Source organism: Porcisia hertigi, chromosome 31, assembly GCF_017918235.1.
Source record: "Porcisia hertigi strain C119 chromosome 31, whole genome shotgun sequence".
Lineage (NCBI taxonomy): Eukaryota > Euglenozoa > Kinetoplastea > Trypanosomatida > Trypanosomatidae > Porcisia > Porcisia hertigi.
In genome coordinates this window covers 1,584,624-1,600,216 of record NC_090590.1, presented here as the reverse complement: position 1 = coordinate 1,600,216, position 15,593 = coordinate 1,584,624, and the positions used below count along the sequence as shown (strand labels likewise).

Genomic DNA, 15,593 nt, shown 5'->3' with positions numbered 1-15,593 from the left:
GAGCTGTCAAGTGGAGTGAGACTTGCTGTGGGTTGCCAGTATGACGCTCATTGAGTCCCAGCCCAGACCGCCCCACTGAACCATCGGAGACTCGCACATCCTTTCCCACTGTGATGTTCATGCGGGTGTAGTGACGGCGTTGGCTCTCTAGTCACCTGTGCTCTACAGGAATCCTAGGTCCACTATTCGCCACCGGTCCCTCCCCAAAACGGGAGACGAAGGGGGCGGCAACGTTGTGATGCCGCATGGGGTGCGGGTTGTGGGTAGACTGCTTGGTGTGGTTCCTCGAGTTTAGCAAGAGCGTCGGAGATTACATCGCGGTGAGAGTTAGATGGCCGCTGTGGGGCGGGGCGGGGGAGCATGCGCACCGTGATCGAAGTAGAAACCCGGATGCCGGATTGCCTACCGAACTCTGGATGCAACTATGTCCATTATCCGGTGAGTGGTTGAGGAGAAAAGGTCTCACTAAGCAGCGAACCTTCGCTCTTCAAGTCTTCTTCCCCCTCCCCCCTCCCTTCTACCCCCATCCTGCCCACTTCCTGAGGATTTCCCGAATGGCCTCGTCATTGACATGTTTGAATCTCCAAAACTATATTTCTGCTGAAATCAAATAAAAAAAAAACAGAGGCGATGAAGGTAGTGGATACACACACACACAAAAAAACTCCTGGTGAAGATCCAGTCAAACATTCATTCGTCCATCTCTCGTGGGCTCTCCTTTTTTTTTGTGGACACACGATTGTCTTCTGCGTGTTCAATCGTACGGAAGACATTCTCCCTGGTTCTGCGGTGATGCACGTGGTATGACACAGCGGTGACTCTCTCGCTGTGGTTGCTGTGGTGTGACCCCACAAGCAAGTCCCGCGTCGCCGTGAAAGAATTGGGCTGCATTTTTAAAAATTTTTTTGCGAATACTTCTTCCCGTGTCCCCGCTTCCTACGATGTTTCTGCTACTCCACATGCCGAGGGAAAAAAAGAAGCAGCGAGCGCCCGTGAAAGTATATACGTATGTATAGTTGTTCTAAACCGATGCCACAACGGATAACACCGACCCTGGCTGCGCAACTGGTGGCCTCACCCCTGAAGTACGTGCTGCTCGATATAGACGGTGTGATCTGGTGCGGCGGGCACGTGATCAGCCGTGTGCCAGAGACGCTCCAGTACCTGCGCGATCAAGGGAAGAAGATCCGTTTTCTCAGCAACAATGCATCGCTGTCACGCGAGGAGCTTCTCCAGAGCTTCAAAAAGAAAGGGATCGATGGTGTGACAGCAAAGGAGTGCTACAATAGCGCTTTCGCGGCAGCGCTGCGCTTGCAACAACTTCTTGGAAAAGCAGAGGTACCTGGCGAGGAACCGTTGGTGCACGGTAACGTGTTTGTTATTGGCGAACAGGGACTGCACGACGAGCTCCAGCAGGTGCTGGCTCCAGGATTTATCACATACGGTGTGGAGCTACATGATGCGGAACGCGCCGGAGGCTATAACGTGGAGGCGCTCAGTGACCCGTGGCGCGTGCCGTGCCTGCCACCGCCGCAACAGCGCCTTGTGCTCTGTGATGGAAACACCTGCCGAATGGTGCAAGCCGGCACCGGTAATGCAGAAAACATCTCGCTATCCGATCTGAAGGCCGTTGCCGTGGTTATTGGATTAGACAAGCACTTCAACGTCCTCAAATTGGCGTACGGCTCACTTATTCTGCAGGGACCACCGGCGGCTTTTCGAGACAGCACATACGCGCCACCGCTGTTCGTCGCGACGAACGAGGACCCACAAATTCCACTTGGCCGCGATGGCGCCATGATCCCAGGCGCGGGGTCTATGGTGAGCGCGTTGTGCACTGCTGTCGGCAAACGGCCGGATGCGGTGTGTGGGAAGCCTAATATAGACATGGCAAATCTCCTCTTCGAGGCCGAAGGTATCAAGCGTCCGAAAGGTGAGTGCATCATGATCGGCGATCGTTTGACTACCGATGTCGCCTTTGGCAATGCAGCCGGGTGCCAAAGCATGCTCGTCCTAAGCGGTGTCGAAGGAGTCGCAGAGGTGGAGGAGGCGGAGAGGCAAGGCAAGACGGAGCTGTTACCGAATTACATTGCGGAGTCCCTTGCCTGCTTCTTGCCGACATGAGTGGTTGCTGTGGTTCATTCTGGTTTTCATCCGCTGAGTGCAAAGATGTGAGGCTGTCTGTAATGATATCCCTTTCTATATGGAGTTGCAGCCTCGCCACGGCCGCTGTCACCCCACTTCGTCCAGGAAAAAAAAAGGGGTCAGCAAAAGACGTGGGGGGGGGGGCGGAGGTGATACAAAACGGGGGGAGTCCTCTTCAGTAATCCTGATTTCTTTTTCTCAATGTGTAGATCGTCGACTCTTGTGTTTCATATGCGTGTGTGTGTGTATGTGTCTCCGTGAGTGTGAGATGCCCGAATATCCGCCTGGGTTTTATGGAGAGGGTTCAACATTGGCGTCCTCCGCTGTCGGTCTGCACCCTGAGCAAAACACCGTGAGCTTTGTGTTGTTGTTTTGATGGGCGCTGCAACACGATCGCCAACGGACGTTCTCCACCGCTGTCCAAGTCCGCGTTTGATACCACGGCCACCGTATGTGCCCTCTGCACATCCTCCCGATGGTTTACTTTCTCGTTGCTCACACCCCCTACGAATTCTCCCCATCCCTCTCCTCCTCTCAAACCACCGAAGGATGAATGCGCAACAGCGTTGTGCTCTCTGTTGCGCGGTCCCCCACAGGATTCGTCGCCCATTCCATGTCCAAGCTCGTGGTGGCTGTTTTGGCATTCACCACACGACTGTCCCTATCGGACGTGTGGGCACGAGTCAAGCTTCACCCCAATCTAGGTTTTCGAGGCTTCTTGCACGGGATTGTGCTGTAACGTGAACTAGAACACGCGCATTTGCCCCGCTTGTGGCTCGAACTCTTCCGTTTCTTCCTCCTTTTTTTTCTCCCTAGGTGCCGCGCCTCAACTAGTTTTGCTGGAGGTAAACCTCTTGGTGCCGCATCCACACACACATACACACACACACACACGGCGCCTTCGTCAACAGTACCTGCACTTTGGTATCTCAGTTCTTTCAATCGTTGGAACCGTCTTAGCAGCCACGCAGAAGCTGGACCTCACTAGATTCTTCACCCCGCCCCCCTCCCCCGCTCCTCCCCCCCCTCCCCCCCCTCCTCGACCCGGAGGGAGTCCCTCTACCAACGCCCCTCATCACTGAAGCATGAGTGAAAATGAACTCTGCTTTGCGTGGCTTCTTTTTACACACCCTGTCCGGCGCACGATCGACGGAGACCGATCGTAATCGCCACGAACATCGCTCCAGCCGGCGCCGCCACGGCAGATCGTCTGGCGATGAAGCCCAAGAGAGGCCAAATACGTTAATCAGTGAAGCACCTCCCGCTGGTCGAGCCCCAGAGCTGCTTCCTGAGGCTCTACCTTCCATCTTCGAAAAAAAGTACGACGAGCCTGTCATTGGTACTGCTGTGATCGATGAAGAGACCGTGCTGCTAGACGATGTGATCACTCTCCTCGAGATGGTCACACCGGCAAGTACACCGCTGCGCAGGACACATGTGAAGGAGCGCTTCCAGGCCGCAGCGGAGAGGGAGACGGAACAGCGCCGCCTAGAGCAAACCAAGGCGTTGCAGGGTAGCCTTGATTGGACGACGGGCGGGGGCTGCTCAGACCACAGCACCAACACCTTCGCTTTTTTTCCCAACCGGGATTCGTCGTCTGAGGTGCTGGGAGCGAACACGAAGCACCATCGTCGTCGAATATTGAATAAAGGCGCTTACTTTATCTTTTCGGATCGCTACTTGAGCGCCCATCCATCGTCGTGCATTACTGGCGTGACGAATGAACTCCACATCGGTGCGCCAGAGATTCGCAGAACGTCACCCGAGGAGTCCAGCGAGACGGATGCTGAAATGCGGCGTCTGCGGGAGGTGAAGGACTACGTAAAGGAGGTGGAGCACGAGTACCGACCCCTGTTCCGCCGCCGCCGCTCTGGCGCGCTCTACGGCCGTGCACAATACTTGCACCAGAGCGACACCGAAGTGCCGGAAGAGGAAAATACCGCTTCCACGGTACCCCCACCCTCATCCACGGGGCAAAGGACCCCCGAGCCCCAAATGGGACATTAGCGGATCACCCTTGATCCAGAAGTGGGCTGTAGAGACTTTCACCCAATTATATATATATATGTATATATGTATATATATATCTATATATGTATAGGAGGGGAGGGGAGGGAGAAAGGGAGGAGGCTTCTCACCCACGCTGAAAGATGCCATGCGCCTTGAGTGTGTGCACCCAGAGCGACCCTTTTTTTCTTCTTTCCAGTTTTTCTCTGTGCTGCTCATTTTTTTGTTTTCTATTCTTCTTTTTAGGCTGCCGCTGAGATGTACATATCTGTATATACATACAGTGCGACCTTTGATGTTTTTTTCTCTGACTTCGCGTGCATGGGTATCCTAGCGCGATGCTCACTCTTTTTTTTTCTCATGGTTTCCTGTCTCTAGACCTCTTACCTGCCAGCAAAGCCTGTACCTAGGGGTGTTGTCGAGTGTGCAGTACTCGCTTCGTGGCGAGGCAAAGCCGCCTCTTATTGTTACGCGTACGTGTATCCACATGTAGGGATGGGCAAAGCCCCCCCCCTCCCCTCCCCCCGCAATAGAAGTGACACTGCCGTCTATGTCACCTCTGAGGTGGGCGGTTGTCTATGGAATGACGTCTTTGGAGACTTCTCTATCACCTTCGACATATTCGCAATTTAGTGTGATATCTTTATTTGCGAAAATACTCGGGCGATCTTGGCCACATCCCACTCCGTCCTCGCCTGCTGACCAGGGGAAAAAAAATCAGTCCTCATCCACCGTGAGTAGAGCACGAGTTGAATGATAAGCGCACTGGAGGAGTGAGGGGGAGGGCGGGGGTGGGACTTGCAACACGAGGCCAAAGTGATATTCGTGAATAGGCCCAGCGCTGCCGTGAACAATCCTCTACGGACCTTGAGCTTCCTCCCCCTCCCCCCCCCTCCCCCTTCCACAGAGGCCACGATACCCCGTGTGAATACACACGCACGCACACGCAATGCGTGAGGAGAAGTGTGTCACTGTGTGTGTGTGTGTGTATGCAAAAATGCTGAGAACTTTTGTTTTTTTTTCTGCAGGACTTCACAACGTTTCGAACTATACATTTGTGTCGTAGATAAAAACAACAACAACCGATGAAGAATCAAAATATTGAGATGTAAGGTGTGAATGTATGCGTTGCGCAGGATTGTGCACCATCGCACACAACCATACACACATCAGACAGCTGCAGCTGCACAGACCACCGTCCCCACGCACGGTCTTTTGGATCGAACATCGCGGACACCGCCGGCCTTTGCCTCGGGTTGTGTCGCCAGGTAGGCCCAGGTGCCTCATTCGGTCGTCACCCCCCCCCCCCCCACACACTCACACTCACACACTTTCCCTCTCCCCTCCTCTTTTGTCTTTCTCTCCTCCTTTCCGCTTGTGCGTCGAACTCCGTTTGCGGCACTTCTTCATTTCCTGGTAGTCCACACTGCGCTGCCGAGTTGGGGTTTTGTCTATAAACGGCTGGCCAAGTCACTTCTGTGTGTGTGTGTCTCTCCCTCTCTCTGTTTGTCCTCCCTTTTTTCCTTTGGTCTCGTATCCGCTCCCGCAGTCATGCGCCGTGTCATCTCTCACTCTCTCACCCGCTGCGCTGGCGCCGTTGGTGTGGCGTCGGCGCTGCAGCAGCTCCCGCAGTACCGCTTCCAGTCGCAGGTACCGCCCGGCGTGCCGCCGCAGATGCGTGCGCCGCAGCAGCAAGGCCGCACGCAGGCTGTGAACGCACCGCACGAGGACGGCGAACACAGCGGTGACGCGGAGCGTGAGTTTGAGCCGCCAAAGAAGCCGACGGAGGTCCCCAAGTTTCTGAAGATCAACACAAATGAGAAGGGCATCACGAACGTGCAGATGGCCCGCGCCCCTGTGAACTCGCTGAGCCTGGAGTTCTTCCAAGAGTTGAACCAGTGGATGCTGTGGCTTGGCAGCAACGAGGAGACAAAGGCTGTGATCATCTCTTCTGCAATCCCGACTGTATTCTCTGCCGGGTTTGACTTTGCTGAGGTGCACAACCCGAAACCAGAGCGTATTGGCGCCTTCTGGCAGAGCTTTCAAGAGATGTGGCTGATCTTCAACTCCTTCCCGAAGCCGATTATCGCAGCCATCACGGGCAACTCCCCGGCGGGGGGGTGCATGATGGCGATCGGTTGCGACTATCGCGTCATGGCTCGTGGACCGAAGGACAACACGAACAGCAATCGCCTGTATCGCATCGGTCTCAATGAGTCCAAGCTAGGACTTGTGGCACCGCCGTGGATGATACCAGCTTACGCGTATCTCTTGGGTCCTCGCCAGGCAGAGCGGATGCTGCAGCTGGGGGAAACTCCTGTGGCTGATGAAGCGCAAAAGCTGGGTCTGATTGACGAGGTAGCCACCGACGACGAGCAGGCAATTGAGCTTGCGTATCAGCAAGCGGAGCGCTTTCTCTCTGTGTCACAGAAAGCCCGATGGACGGTGCGTGACATGATCCGCAGAGAGTACCTCCAGATGCTCGATTCAGAGGAGGAGCGGGCTCGTGACTTACGCATCTTTCTAGAGATGGTGCAAGAACCTGCTGCCCAGAGGAAGCTCGGCAGCTACGTGGACCGCCTGAAGAGCCGATCCCGTAAGTAACATCGATGAAGAATCGAAGGTGCCGCATATAAGGAGACGGAGCTCACAACTGTAAGTAAAGAAGAGGAGTGGCATGCGAGGCAGATACAACACACATCACACATATTCGATGATTCTATCTTGCCTTGCCTCGTGGGGCCCTCGTCAAGCGCGAATCCGCGATGGCATTGTGTCACTTGCAAAGCATATATGTATATATGTATATATGTCTGTTGCTGTGTCCCGGGAAGGTGGTGCGAGGAGCATAACTTCTCTCCATGGCTGCGATATGGGATATATATATATATATATGTGTATATATATATATACGTGTGTGTGCGTGTGTGTGTCTCGCCGCTGCGGCTTGTAGACTCTTATGCACTGCTGGTCCTTCTTTTCTTCATTGCTATCGTAGCTGCAGTCCTGTGAGTTTTTTTAGGGGATTTGCCTCCCTGTCGTCGCCCTTTTCCTCTTCTCCACCAGGGCAACATCGGGTGTATCGGAGGATGTGATGATTTGTGCACTCTGAGCCGCTTGTTGCCTACTGGTATCAAAGCATTGGGGAGGGTAGTGGGGGGGGGGGGGGGACACCACGGTGTTGAATGTATTGGCGTGGGTGTGGTTGGACAGTGTGTCCACGTATTTTTTTCTTGTATCTTTTTTTTTTATTCTTAGTATCGTGGGTTGTTGCGCACTCTGTCATTTTCTTGACCCCTCTCCGGACCACTTCGCTTGAAACCATAAAACCAACAGTATTTCTATTTATATATTTATATATTTATATACACATTGTTTTTCATGTATACACGCATACAGTTATACACACACACACTTTTATTTTCCCCCTTCACCCCTTCCCCCCTTTCCTCCATCCAAATAGAGGACGACGGCACGAAAAAGGCGCCTTTGGGGTTTTTTTTATACAATTTTATCTGTTTTTTTTGTTTCTGGGCGCCGCATCTCTGCTGGTGCCAAAGTCTTGATGCTCACCTTTGTTCATCTTATCGTCATCCTTTTTTTTTTTGATGTCATCATCTTGTGTGTTTGTGTGTTTGACGTAGGCGCAGATATGACACTCCACCCTATTCCCTTTCTCTTCATTCTTCCTTGAGCTCCAAGAAAACCCCGGCAATGCTGCGCTGTCCGTTCTGTTATTCTAGCTTTTTTCTCTTGTTTTGCCAATTTCTTTCTCTCAGCCCACCTTCAACAACGACATACTCAGTTCATAAAGCGTTTGTGTGTCTGGTCACGCCTCTCCGTTTGCCACCAGCTCGGGTCTCCTTGATCTCTCACGAGGTCCGTAGCCTTGCGCCTGAGTTTTTGTTTCCCCCGTTCACTGTGGAGCCCACCCTCCTCCCCTCCCCCCAAAAACATTGGGGGTGGGGCCAGAGGCCTTATCCTGTGTAAACAATGGAGACTGGAGAAAGTGCTGACGACAAAATTTGGGTGGGCTATGATGCGTAAAAAAGAGGGGCCCTAAAGTAGGGGAATCGACCCTGCATCGTGTAGTGGGGGGGACGTGCAATGTAGGCAGTGATGACTACTCACCCAAGTCACACAACTCTCTCTTTCTGTTTAACTTATACACACACACACTCCCACTCCCCACCCTCCCCACCCACTCTCCCGTTTGTCCCTTCTTGGAATAATGTGTGCCCTCTCTCTTCTCGGAAGATAATTCGACACTGTTTGCATGAACTGCTGGGCCACACGACTGTGCTGCACCCCTCCACACAAACAAACACACACACACAAAAAAAAACGACCAAATCTGTACCGCCTTCATTGCTCACTTTTTTGTTGATCGTTGTCCATCGTTTTTACTCACTCATTCACGAGCATTTAAAAAAAAAGGCTATACAACAACACCCCGATGCTGTATTCCTTTACCACTCCAGGTATGGCCAGCATTCACTATCGCTCTTTCGGGATGGCTGCCGTAGCCATTGCGGGGTTGCCCACGGTATGGAACATTGTTGCCCGAAACGAGTATCACCGTCACACAATCGAGAAGACGTTGGGAGGGAAAAAAGCCGGTGCGTACTTCTTAGCAGCCGCCATTTTTGTTGCCAGTGGGGTTCGCGACTACCTGTTTTACAATGCGATGGCGAACACCCCAGGAACCGAACTCCCCATTCTTCCTACCCATGCCTTCGGTGCCGGCAACGTGGGTGTGGTGCGCTCCGTCATGAGCGGTATCGGTACTGCACTGATGCTGACAGGCACTACGCTGGTTGTATCCTCTTTTCTTCGTCTCGGTGTCACGGGAACGTATCTTGGTGACTACTTTGGTATTCTGATGGAGGAACGCGTGACGACCTTCCCGTTCAGCCATTTCGAGAATCCCATGTACCTCGGGGCTACGCTAAACTTTCTGGCCACCTCCATTGCCCAGAACAACGCCGTTGGGGCGGTACTCACTGGCTGGGTAGCGCTTGTATATCACATTTCCACCAAATACTTTGAAAACCCCTTCACCGCCATGATCTACAGCAGGCGTGACGAGGAGAACCGCGCAGCCTCTCGTGCTTCTGGCGCCGTAAAGAAGCACTAAGGTGAGTCCAGCGACTGGCATCGGCGGCGCGCTTATCGCTGGAGGTGGTGGTGGTGGTGATGGAAGGCCTGAAGAGGGAGGGGGGGGGGGGCGCTGTCTCTCAGAGACACGAATCTGGGTTAGACGACGGAGGAACTCGACGCCATTCACACGCGCAGATATGTATACACGCACAGATATTCCAAGCCCGACAGAACAGTCTGAAAAACAGATATTCACGATCTTCTCCTCGCCGTATTCTTTAAAGATCGATGGCCCCCCTTTTTCCCACCCACAATACGACCACGCTCCAGTGAAACGACACGAGAAACGGCCTCAAGAGCTCGGCGAGCATCTCTGAACGGCTTCAAGGGCATCTCGCTCATTGCAAAGATGTTCCGGTGGCCTCTTTCCCCCCTCGTCTCCCCACCTCACCTCCACATCGCCAGCGCCGGTTTCGCGGAGTAGGGCTTGTCTTTCTCTAGGCGTATGCATTTACACGCGTTTTGGACTTTTTTGTATTCTTTTTTTTTTTTTGCGCGGTGTCCGTGTACGTTTCTTCCGTTTATCCTCTCATCTTTCCGTTGAGCGCTCCACAAAACATTGACTCACCCAGCAAAGACGATCGTACCCTCATCTTTCGGGGAGGGGGGGGGGAGAGAGGGGAAGGGGGACGGAAGGCGATATGAAAACAGGGATGGACTCCATATACACGCATTTATTTCTGGAGGAGTGTATGGAGACAACTCCGTTCTCTTCATCAGCATCAAGCACGCGCCTGCGTCGAACTCTGTCACAAACGCACGTTTTTTTTTCTATTGGTTTTCTCTTCTTATGTGCACGCCCTCCCCCGTTTATTCATTCTCTACCTCGCCCTCTCCTCTTTTTTATTATTATTATTTGCTGTTCGGGTATTTGGATCCACACTTCAACCATCCGAGTGTCTCCTGTTTCTTGTTGGAGATTCTCTGCTTCACTTTGTTCTCTAGCGCAGGAGGCCGCCCTGGGCTTCATTGCACAGCACGTCTTCCCCCCCGCCTCAGCCCCCAACTCCGCTGGGATCCGCTTTGTTTTTTCCCCTTTTCCCGCGCGCTCCGCGTACACGGTCTTTTTCACCACCACCGCTGTTTCTCAACTGATGCTCTGGTGTAGGACTCTGCTGCTGACACCGTGTCCACAAACCCGTTTAACACACCTGCTCCCTCTTGCTTCTGCCTAGCTGCAGATGTTGTTCAAGGCGAGTGGTGTTTCGGAGCGCACTTGTCGGGCGAGGATTCCGATCTCTGAAAATACATTGTCCGATGCTCCCGTGTGGACAGATGTTGACTGCAGGGCACGCCAGTCTTCGTTTGGTGGGAGTCACTGGCTTTCGCGATGCAACATCAATCAATACGACGTGACGTGCGTCCTTTCGTTTCTGTGGTGACTGCCAGCGACCAGTCGCAGTCCGAGGGCTGCTGTTTGTACACTTCCAGCATCTGAACGCTTGCAGAAGCATTCTTGGACCTCTGTCGAGGTTGAGTGATTTTGAAAATCGGTTAGTACGTAGCACAGGGGGGGGGGGAGGAAACGGAGTCTTCAGTGGCTTCATTACGCCTGGCGTATGCTCGAGTCAATCCCAACCTGGAAGGACCTGCATTTCGGTCAGCCATTGTGTGTTGTGACGCATGACGGCTACGGATGGGCAGGCCCCTGCACTTTAATCGACAGGCCACTACGATTAAAGAGTCTTTTCATGAAGTTGTGGCTCATCCCACTCCGCACTCTCAGCCGGGCCGCAGTGGAACACATTTTACATTTTTACTTCACACACAGAAAAAAAAGGAAGAGTGGAGAAAGGGCGGCTGTGTTTGCTCCCATTCCACTTACTGGAGGCCCTGTCTGCATCTTTTTTTTTTTGCCCCCCCCCCCCGCGAGATTTTGGGAGGGTGGAGACGCTTCCAGATGCGCGAAAACAAGCACACTTGCGAAGATCATGCGCCTTTCGCAGTACAAAAAATATCTCACTGGGGATCTCAGTGCCCAGTTGCCATGCGTACAAGCGGACAACTGCGCTTGTCTTTGTTGTTTGCTCCTGCTCCGTATTCTTATCCGTTTGGTGTCTATTTTTCTGTATTTGAATATATATATATAAATATTTATATATCGGGCTGATGGGATGTTTCGATCGATGTCTCACCCTGTCGTAAGCGTCACGCCCCCCTCCTTCTGTTTCTTGTGTGTGTGTGTGTGTGTCAGTGTGATAGACAAACTGTTTCAACTGGTGTCGCTCCACTCTTCACTCCGTGCACCACAAAGACGGCAACGACATCTTCTCTCACGTTCAGTGAGCGGTTATTGAGAAATACTCTCTCCCCCTTCTCCTTGTCCCTCTCTCTCCCCTTTTTTCTCCCTCTTGCTTCGAGCGCCTTCTTACCTCCGCTCACTTTTTGTCCCGGTTCAGCTGAGTTCTGACCACAACACGTGCAGGCACACATATACACTTGCACATCCCGCGTTTGCCTTCGTCGCTCGCTTTTCCCCATCTCTGTTTTGTCTCGCTCTCCTCTTCTCCACCTCATTCCCCATCCCCCCCTCCTCGCCTCTGGGGATATCAAGCATCGCATCCTCTCGAAAAGCCAGCCAAAAACAGCGACAATGGGGCAGTGGTTAGCCTCCGCCTTCCAATCCATTATGGGGAAGAGGGAGGTCCGCATCATCATGGTGGGATTGGATGCGGCTGGTAAGACCACCATCATCTACAAGCTGAAGCTAGGCGAGGTGGTGACGACGACGCCGACGATCGGCTTCAACGTTGAGACGGTCGAGTATAAAAATTTGAAATTTACTATGTGGGATGTAGGCGGTCAGCAGAAGCTGCGGTCGCTCTGGCATTACTACTACCAGGGCTCCAACGGTGTCATTTTCGTTGTAGACAGCAATGATCCCGATCGCATGTCACTGGCCAAGGAGGAACTCGATAAGATCCTCGCGGAGGAGGAGCTGCAAAACGCGGTGTTGCTTATTTTTGCCAACAAGCAGGATTTGCCCAACGCGCTAACGACAACGCAGATCACAGAGAAACTGGGTCTGTACAATGTTCGAAATCGACGGTGGTACATTCAGGGGTGCTGCGCCACGACAGCGCAGGGTCTCTACGAAGGTCTTGACTGGCTGTCGAACAACATCTCCGCCGCCATGCAGTAGGGTCGGTCCGCGCCGCTGGTGCGATGATAGGTCGACCAACGTCTGCCTCTCTGCTTCTTTTGGATGGACAGTGCAGAGGTGCGGCATGGGTTACAGACGGTGGTCAGTGTACTGGGCAACCGTGAAGGCTTGGGTGATGCGCAGCAGACCAGCGCTGGAGTGATTGGTTTCCCCTCCTCACTCCCTCCAAAGAAAAAAAAGGTTTTCTGATCCCCTTCCCCCTTCTTTGCATATATGTGTAGCTGATTAATAGCTGCGTTCTTGTTGTTCTGTGAACTGTGTGTGTGTGTGTGTGTCTGTGTGTGTGTTGCTGATCGTAAATACTGTGTGAAGATCGTGTGTGTGTTTCTTGTGCTCAACTCACACAGGAAGTGTTACTACCTCGGCGTTGCTCCTGCAGATTTCTCTATACCAAAAGGCTAATATTCCCTCCAGTGCGCGCCCAGTAAAAAACCTGGAAACATTTGTCGTATCTTTACTAGATGTAAGCACAACCAACGGCGGCGTTGCTGGTTGGCAGAACAAATGTGGACAACGGAGTCGGGGTAAGGGGGGGGGGCCAAGGACCCGTTACAGCTTCCATTACGACTGCGGTGAGTCCGAGTGATCAACCTTATTCTGAAGGGGGCTGGGTTTGGAGAGACGTCCGGAGGCGTCCAGACTCTATCGGATGCGGGTGCACGTATCTCTGCTTGAGTACGTAGCCGGAACACATCAGCAAGCGCAAATGTACAGCGGATGGACATCCGCCTCGGGGGGTGGGGGGGGGGGGTTGACGACAGCAGACGTTATACTGGCTGGGTCTCTTAGTTGGCTCCGGGATGCTGCCACCGCGTCACGCGTGTGCATGCGGAGCCGGGGATGCAAACAATTTTTCTTTTTTGCTCCTCCAGCTCTCTTCACTCCCCCCTTCTCTGTCCGTCTGTCTGTCTGTGTGTGTGTGTGTGTGTGTGTGTGTGTGTGTCTCACCGATTTTTCATTCTGTGTGCTTTTTTTTTCGCTCGCCTCGGCTTACTCCTAATCGATTCTCCTTTGTTCATACCCAACGCTGTTTGATGGTCCATTTCTTGGAAAACACAAGGATTACAAGGAGAGGTCGAAAAGGTCTGTCGGCGGATGCAACACACACACACACTCACACACACACACTGATTGCCCACGAACGGGTAGCGCCGTTTGCAAGATGGCGATGGTGGAATCGGTGCGGTTCTTTTGGGATTCAGAAACCTGGCCAGCACAAAATAGCGTCCCACAACAAGCGTGTACCTGTGAGGCCTGCGTCTCGATTTGGGGCTCTCGGACCTTGTAGCTGGAATGCAGCCCCCCCCCCCCCCGTCGACGCCCGTATGTTTCGCCCCCCTTCTCCTCCTCGTTCTCCTCCTCCCGCTGGTGAACACTTGTCTCCTTTCATCCTTCCCTTTCCATCACAATGCCCTCTTCTCCAACGCTTGCTTGAGCGCGCAAAACGTGCAGAACACGCAACACAGTTTTCGCCTCACACCAACGACTCTCACCTCGATCTGACCGCGCAACAGTGTCACAAACTCTTGAACACCTCTGCAGCAGAGTCCCCCCCCAAATTTTAGTGCTCGCCGTATTCCGATTGGGGGTCTCACACTTCGTAGAAGTACATCACCATTTTCACAGCCATTCTTTCAGCAATGTCCTCGGCGCCCGGTGTCAACACGGCGCTGCTAAACTTCTGCGCCCAGTTGCAGGACGGTCGTAACCGACCCACGAACGGTCAAAGTCCCTCCGGCCTCGCGCTGAGCGGAGCACCTGAGGCAGGGGAGAGACAAACCAGCACAAGCGCAGCCGCGTGTGCTTCCACTTCCGCTACCGTGCCTTCCACATCTGCCGAAAACCCACCGAGGCCTGCAACCGATTACGAGTGGCTCCGCAGCGCCCTCGCATCGGTTGAAGCGCCCGAAAAGCGCGTCAAGCAGCTGCTGTTCCACGTGGAGAACAGAACCGCTGATGGCACGCCTGGGTCTTTGACACAGGAAGATCAGCTGGAAGCGCTGGCGGAGCTCGCGGACATGGTCGAGGATGTGAACTGGGCAGCTGAGTTTTCACTAATGGAAGGCCCGCAGCGGCTTCTGCAGGTGCTGCATCGTGAAAGCGCCGCGCACCCCCTGCTTCCGACCAGTGGCGGCGATGCAAACCCGCGCCTCGGGGCCCCTGAGGGTACCGACGCAGGAAACAAAGAGGTGCCCCCGACCTCCACCACAGATGCCTGTGTCTCCTCCGCTGCGGTGCCAATCTTCACGCAACTTGCGATGGTGATAGCGCACTCGGCACAGTTAAACGAGCCCGTGCAAAGGGCATACGAGAGCGCCCACTGGCAGAGCATCGTGCTCCCATTACTGGGTGATAGTATCAAAGCCATTGAAACGCTTCTCCATTTGGGAGATGACCATCACGCGCTCGCTGCACAGTGCGGTGAGAGTGCCGAAGTGGCGAGCGTGACCGAACAAGCGACGCTTTTGATGCGCCTTCTTGCCGCACTCCTGCATGCGTGCAGTTGCCTCTGCCGCGACTATGCGCCAAACACGATTGTCTTTCTCCAGAGCAATGGCTTGGCCGTTGTGGCGGACGCCTTGAACCTGACGCGAAGGCTATCTGAGTCAATGGTAGCCAACGAGTCAACAAGTGAAAGCGGTCCTGCGTCGGTGACCATAATCGCATCCAGAGAGGCACTAGAGAAGGGGAGTGACGACACCTCCTCTGCGGCGCTGCTGGCTGCAGCACGCAAAGTCACAGCACGAGCGCTTTTCTTTGTTGCCTACCTGGCCTCTACGGGGGTCTCTAGCGAGGGCATAATTCACATCGCGTGCTTGCACACAGAGTCAGAGAGCAGCGATGAGATGGTGCAAAAGGCTGCAGCCCGCGCGCTCGCAGAACTGCTGGCGAAGAGCCCCAAGGCGATGAAGGACGCCGTGCACAAATATATGCCTCGCCGCCTGAAAGAGTGGCGGACGGGCCTGCAGTGCACAGAAGATGGCGACCCCGAGGAGGATGAGCGTCGTCACTTTATTGATACACTCGATCGGTTTAGCTGAGGCAAGAACGGGCAAGCAAAAAAAAAAGACGATACATATATATGTATCCTCTGAAGGTTTCTATCATGTTCGTCATG

General features: G+C 53.6%; 4 protein-coding genes across 4 annotated transcripts; all 4 read left to right on the top strand.

The window, feature by feature from the left end:
• Positions 1 to 1,008: 1,008 nt before the first annotated feature.
• JKF63_03949 (uncharacterized protein) lies at positions 1,009 to 2,124 on the top strand (the record flags this gene model as incomplete). The annotated part of the gene is made up of 1 exon (XM_067899945.1): positions 1,009 to 2,124. One exon carries the CDS (start codon positions 1,009 to 1,011, stop codon positions 2,122 to 2,124), a length of 1,116 nt encoding a protein of 371 aa, XP_067755151.1.
• A 3,579-nt stretch (positions 2,125 to 5,703) lies between these two features.
• JKF63_03948 (uncharacterized protein) lies at positions 5,704 to 6,756 on the top strand (the record flags this gene model as incomplete). The annotated part of the gene is made up of 1 exon (XM_067899944.1): positions 5,704 to 6,756. The coding sequence occupies one exon, from the start codon at positions 5,704 to 5,706 to the stop codon at positions 6,754 to 6,756; it is 1,053 nt and encodes a 350-aa protein (XP_067755150.1).
• A 1,852-nt stretch (positions 6,757 to 8,608) lies between these two features.
• On the top strand, positions 8,609 to 9,289 carry JKF63_03947 (uncharacterized protein; the record flags this gene model as incomplete). Its single annotated transcript, XM_067899943.1, has 1 exon — positions 8,609 to 9,289. The coding sequence occupies one exon, from the start codon at positions 8,609 to 8,611 to the stop codon at positions 9,287 to 9,289; it is 681 nt and encodes a 226-aa protein (XP_067755149.1).
• A 4,826-nt stretch (positions 9,290 to 14,115) lies between these two features.
• Positions 14,116 to 15,516, top strand: JKF63_03946 (uncharacterized protein; the record flags this gene model as incomplete). Its single annotated transcript, XM_067899942.1, has 1 exon — positions 14,116 to 15,516. The coding sequence occupies one exon, from the start codon at positions 14,116 to 14,118 to the stop codon at positions 15,514 to 15,516; it is 1,401 nt and encodes a 466-aa protein (XP_067755148.1).
• Positions 15,517 to 15,593: the final 77 nt, after the last annotated feature.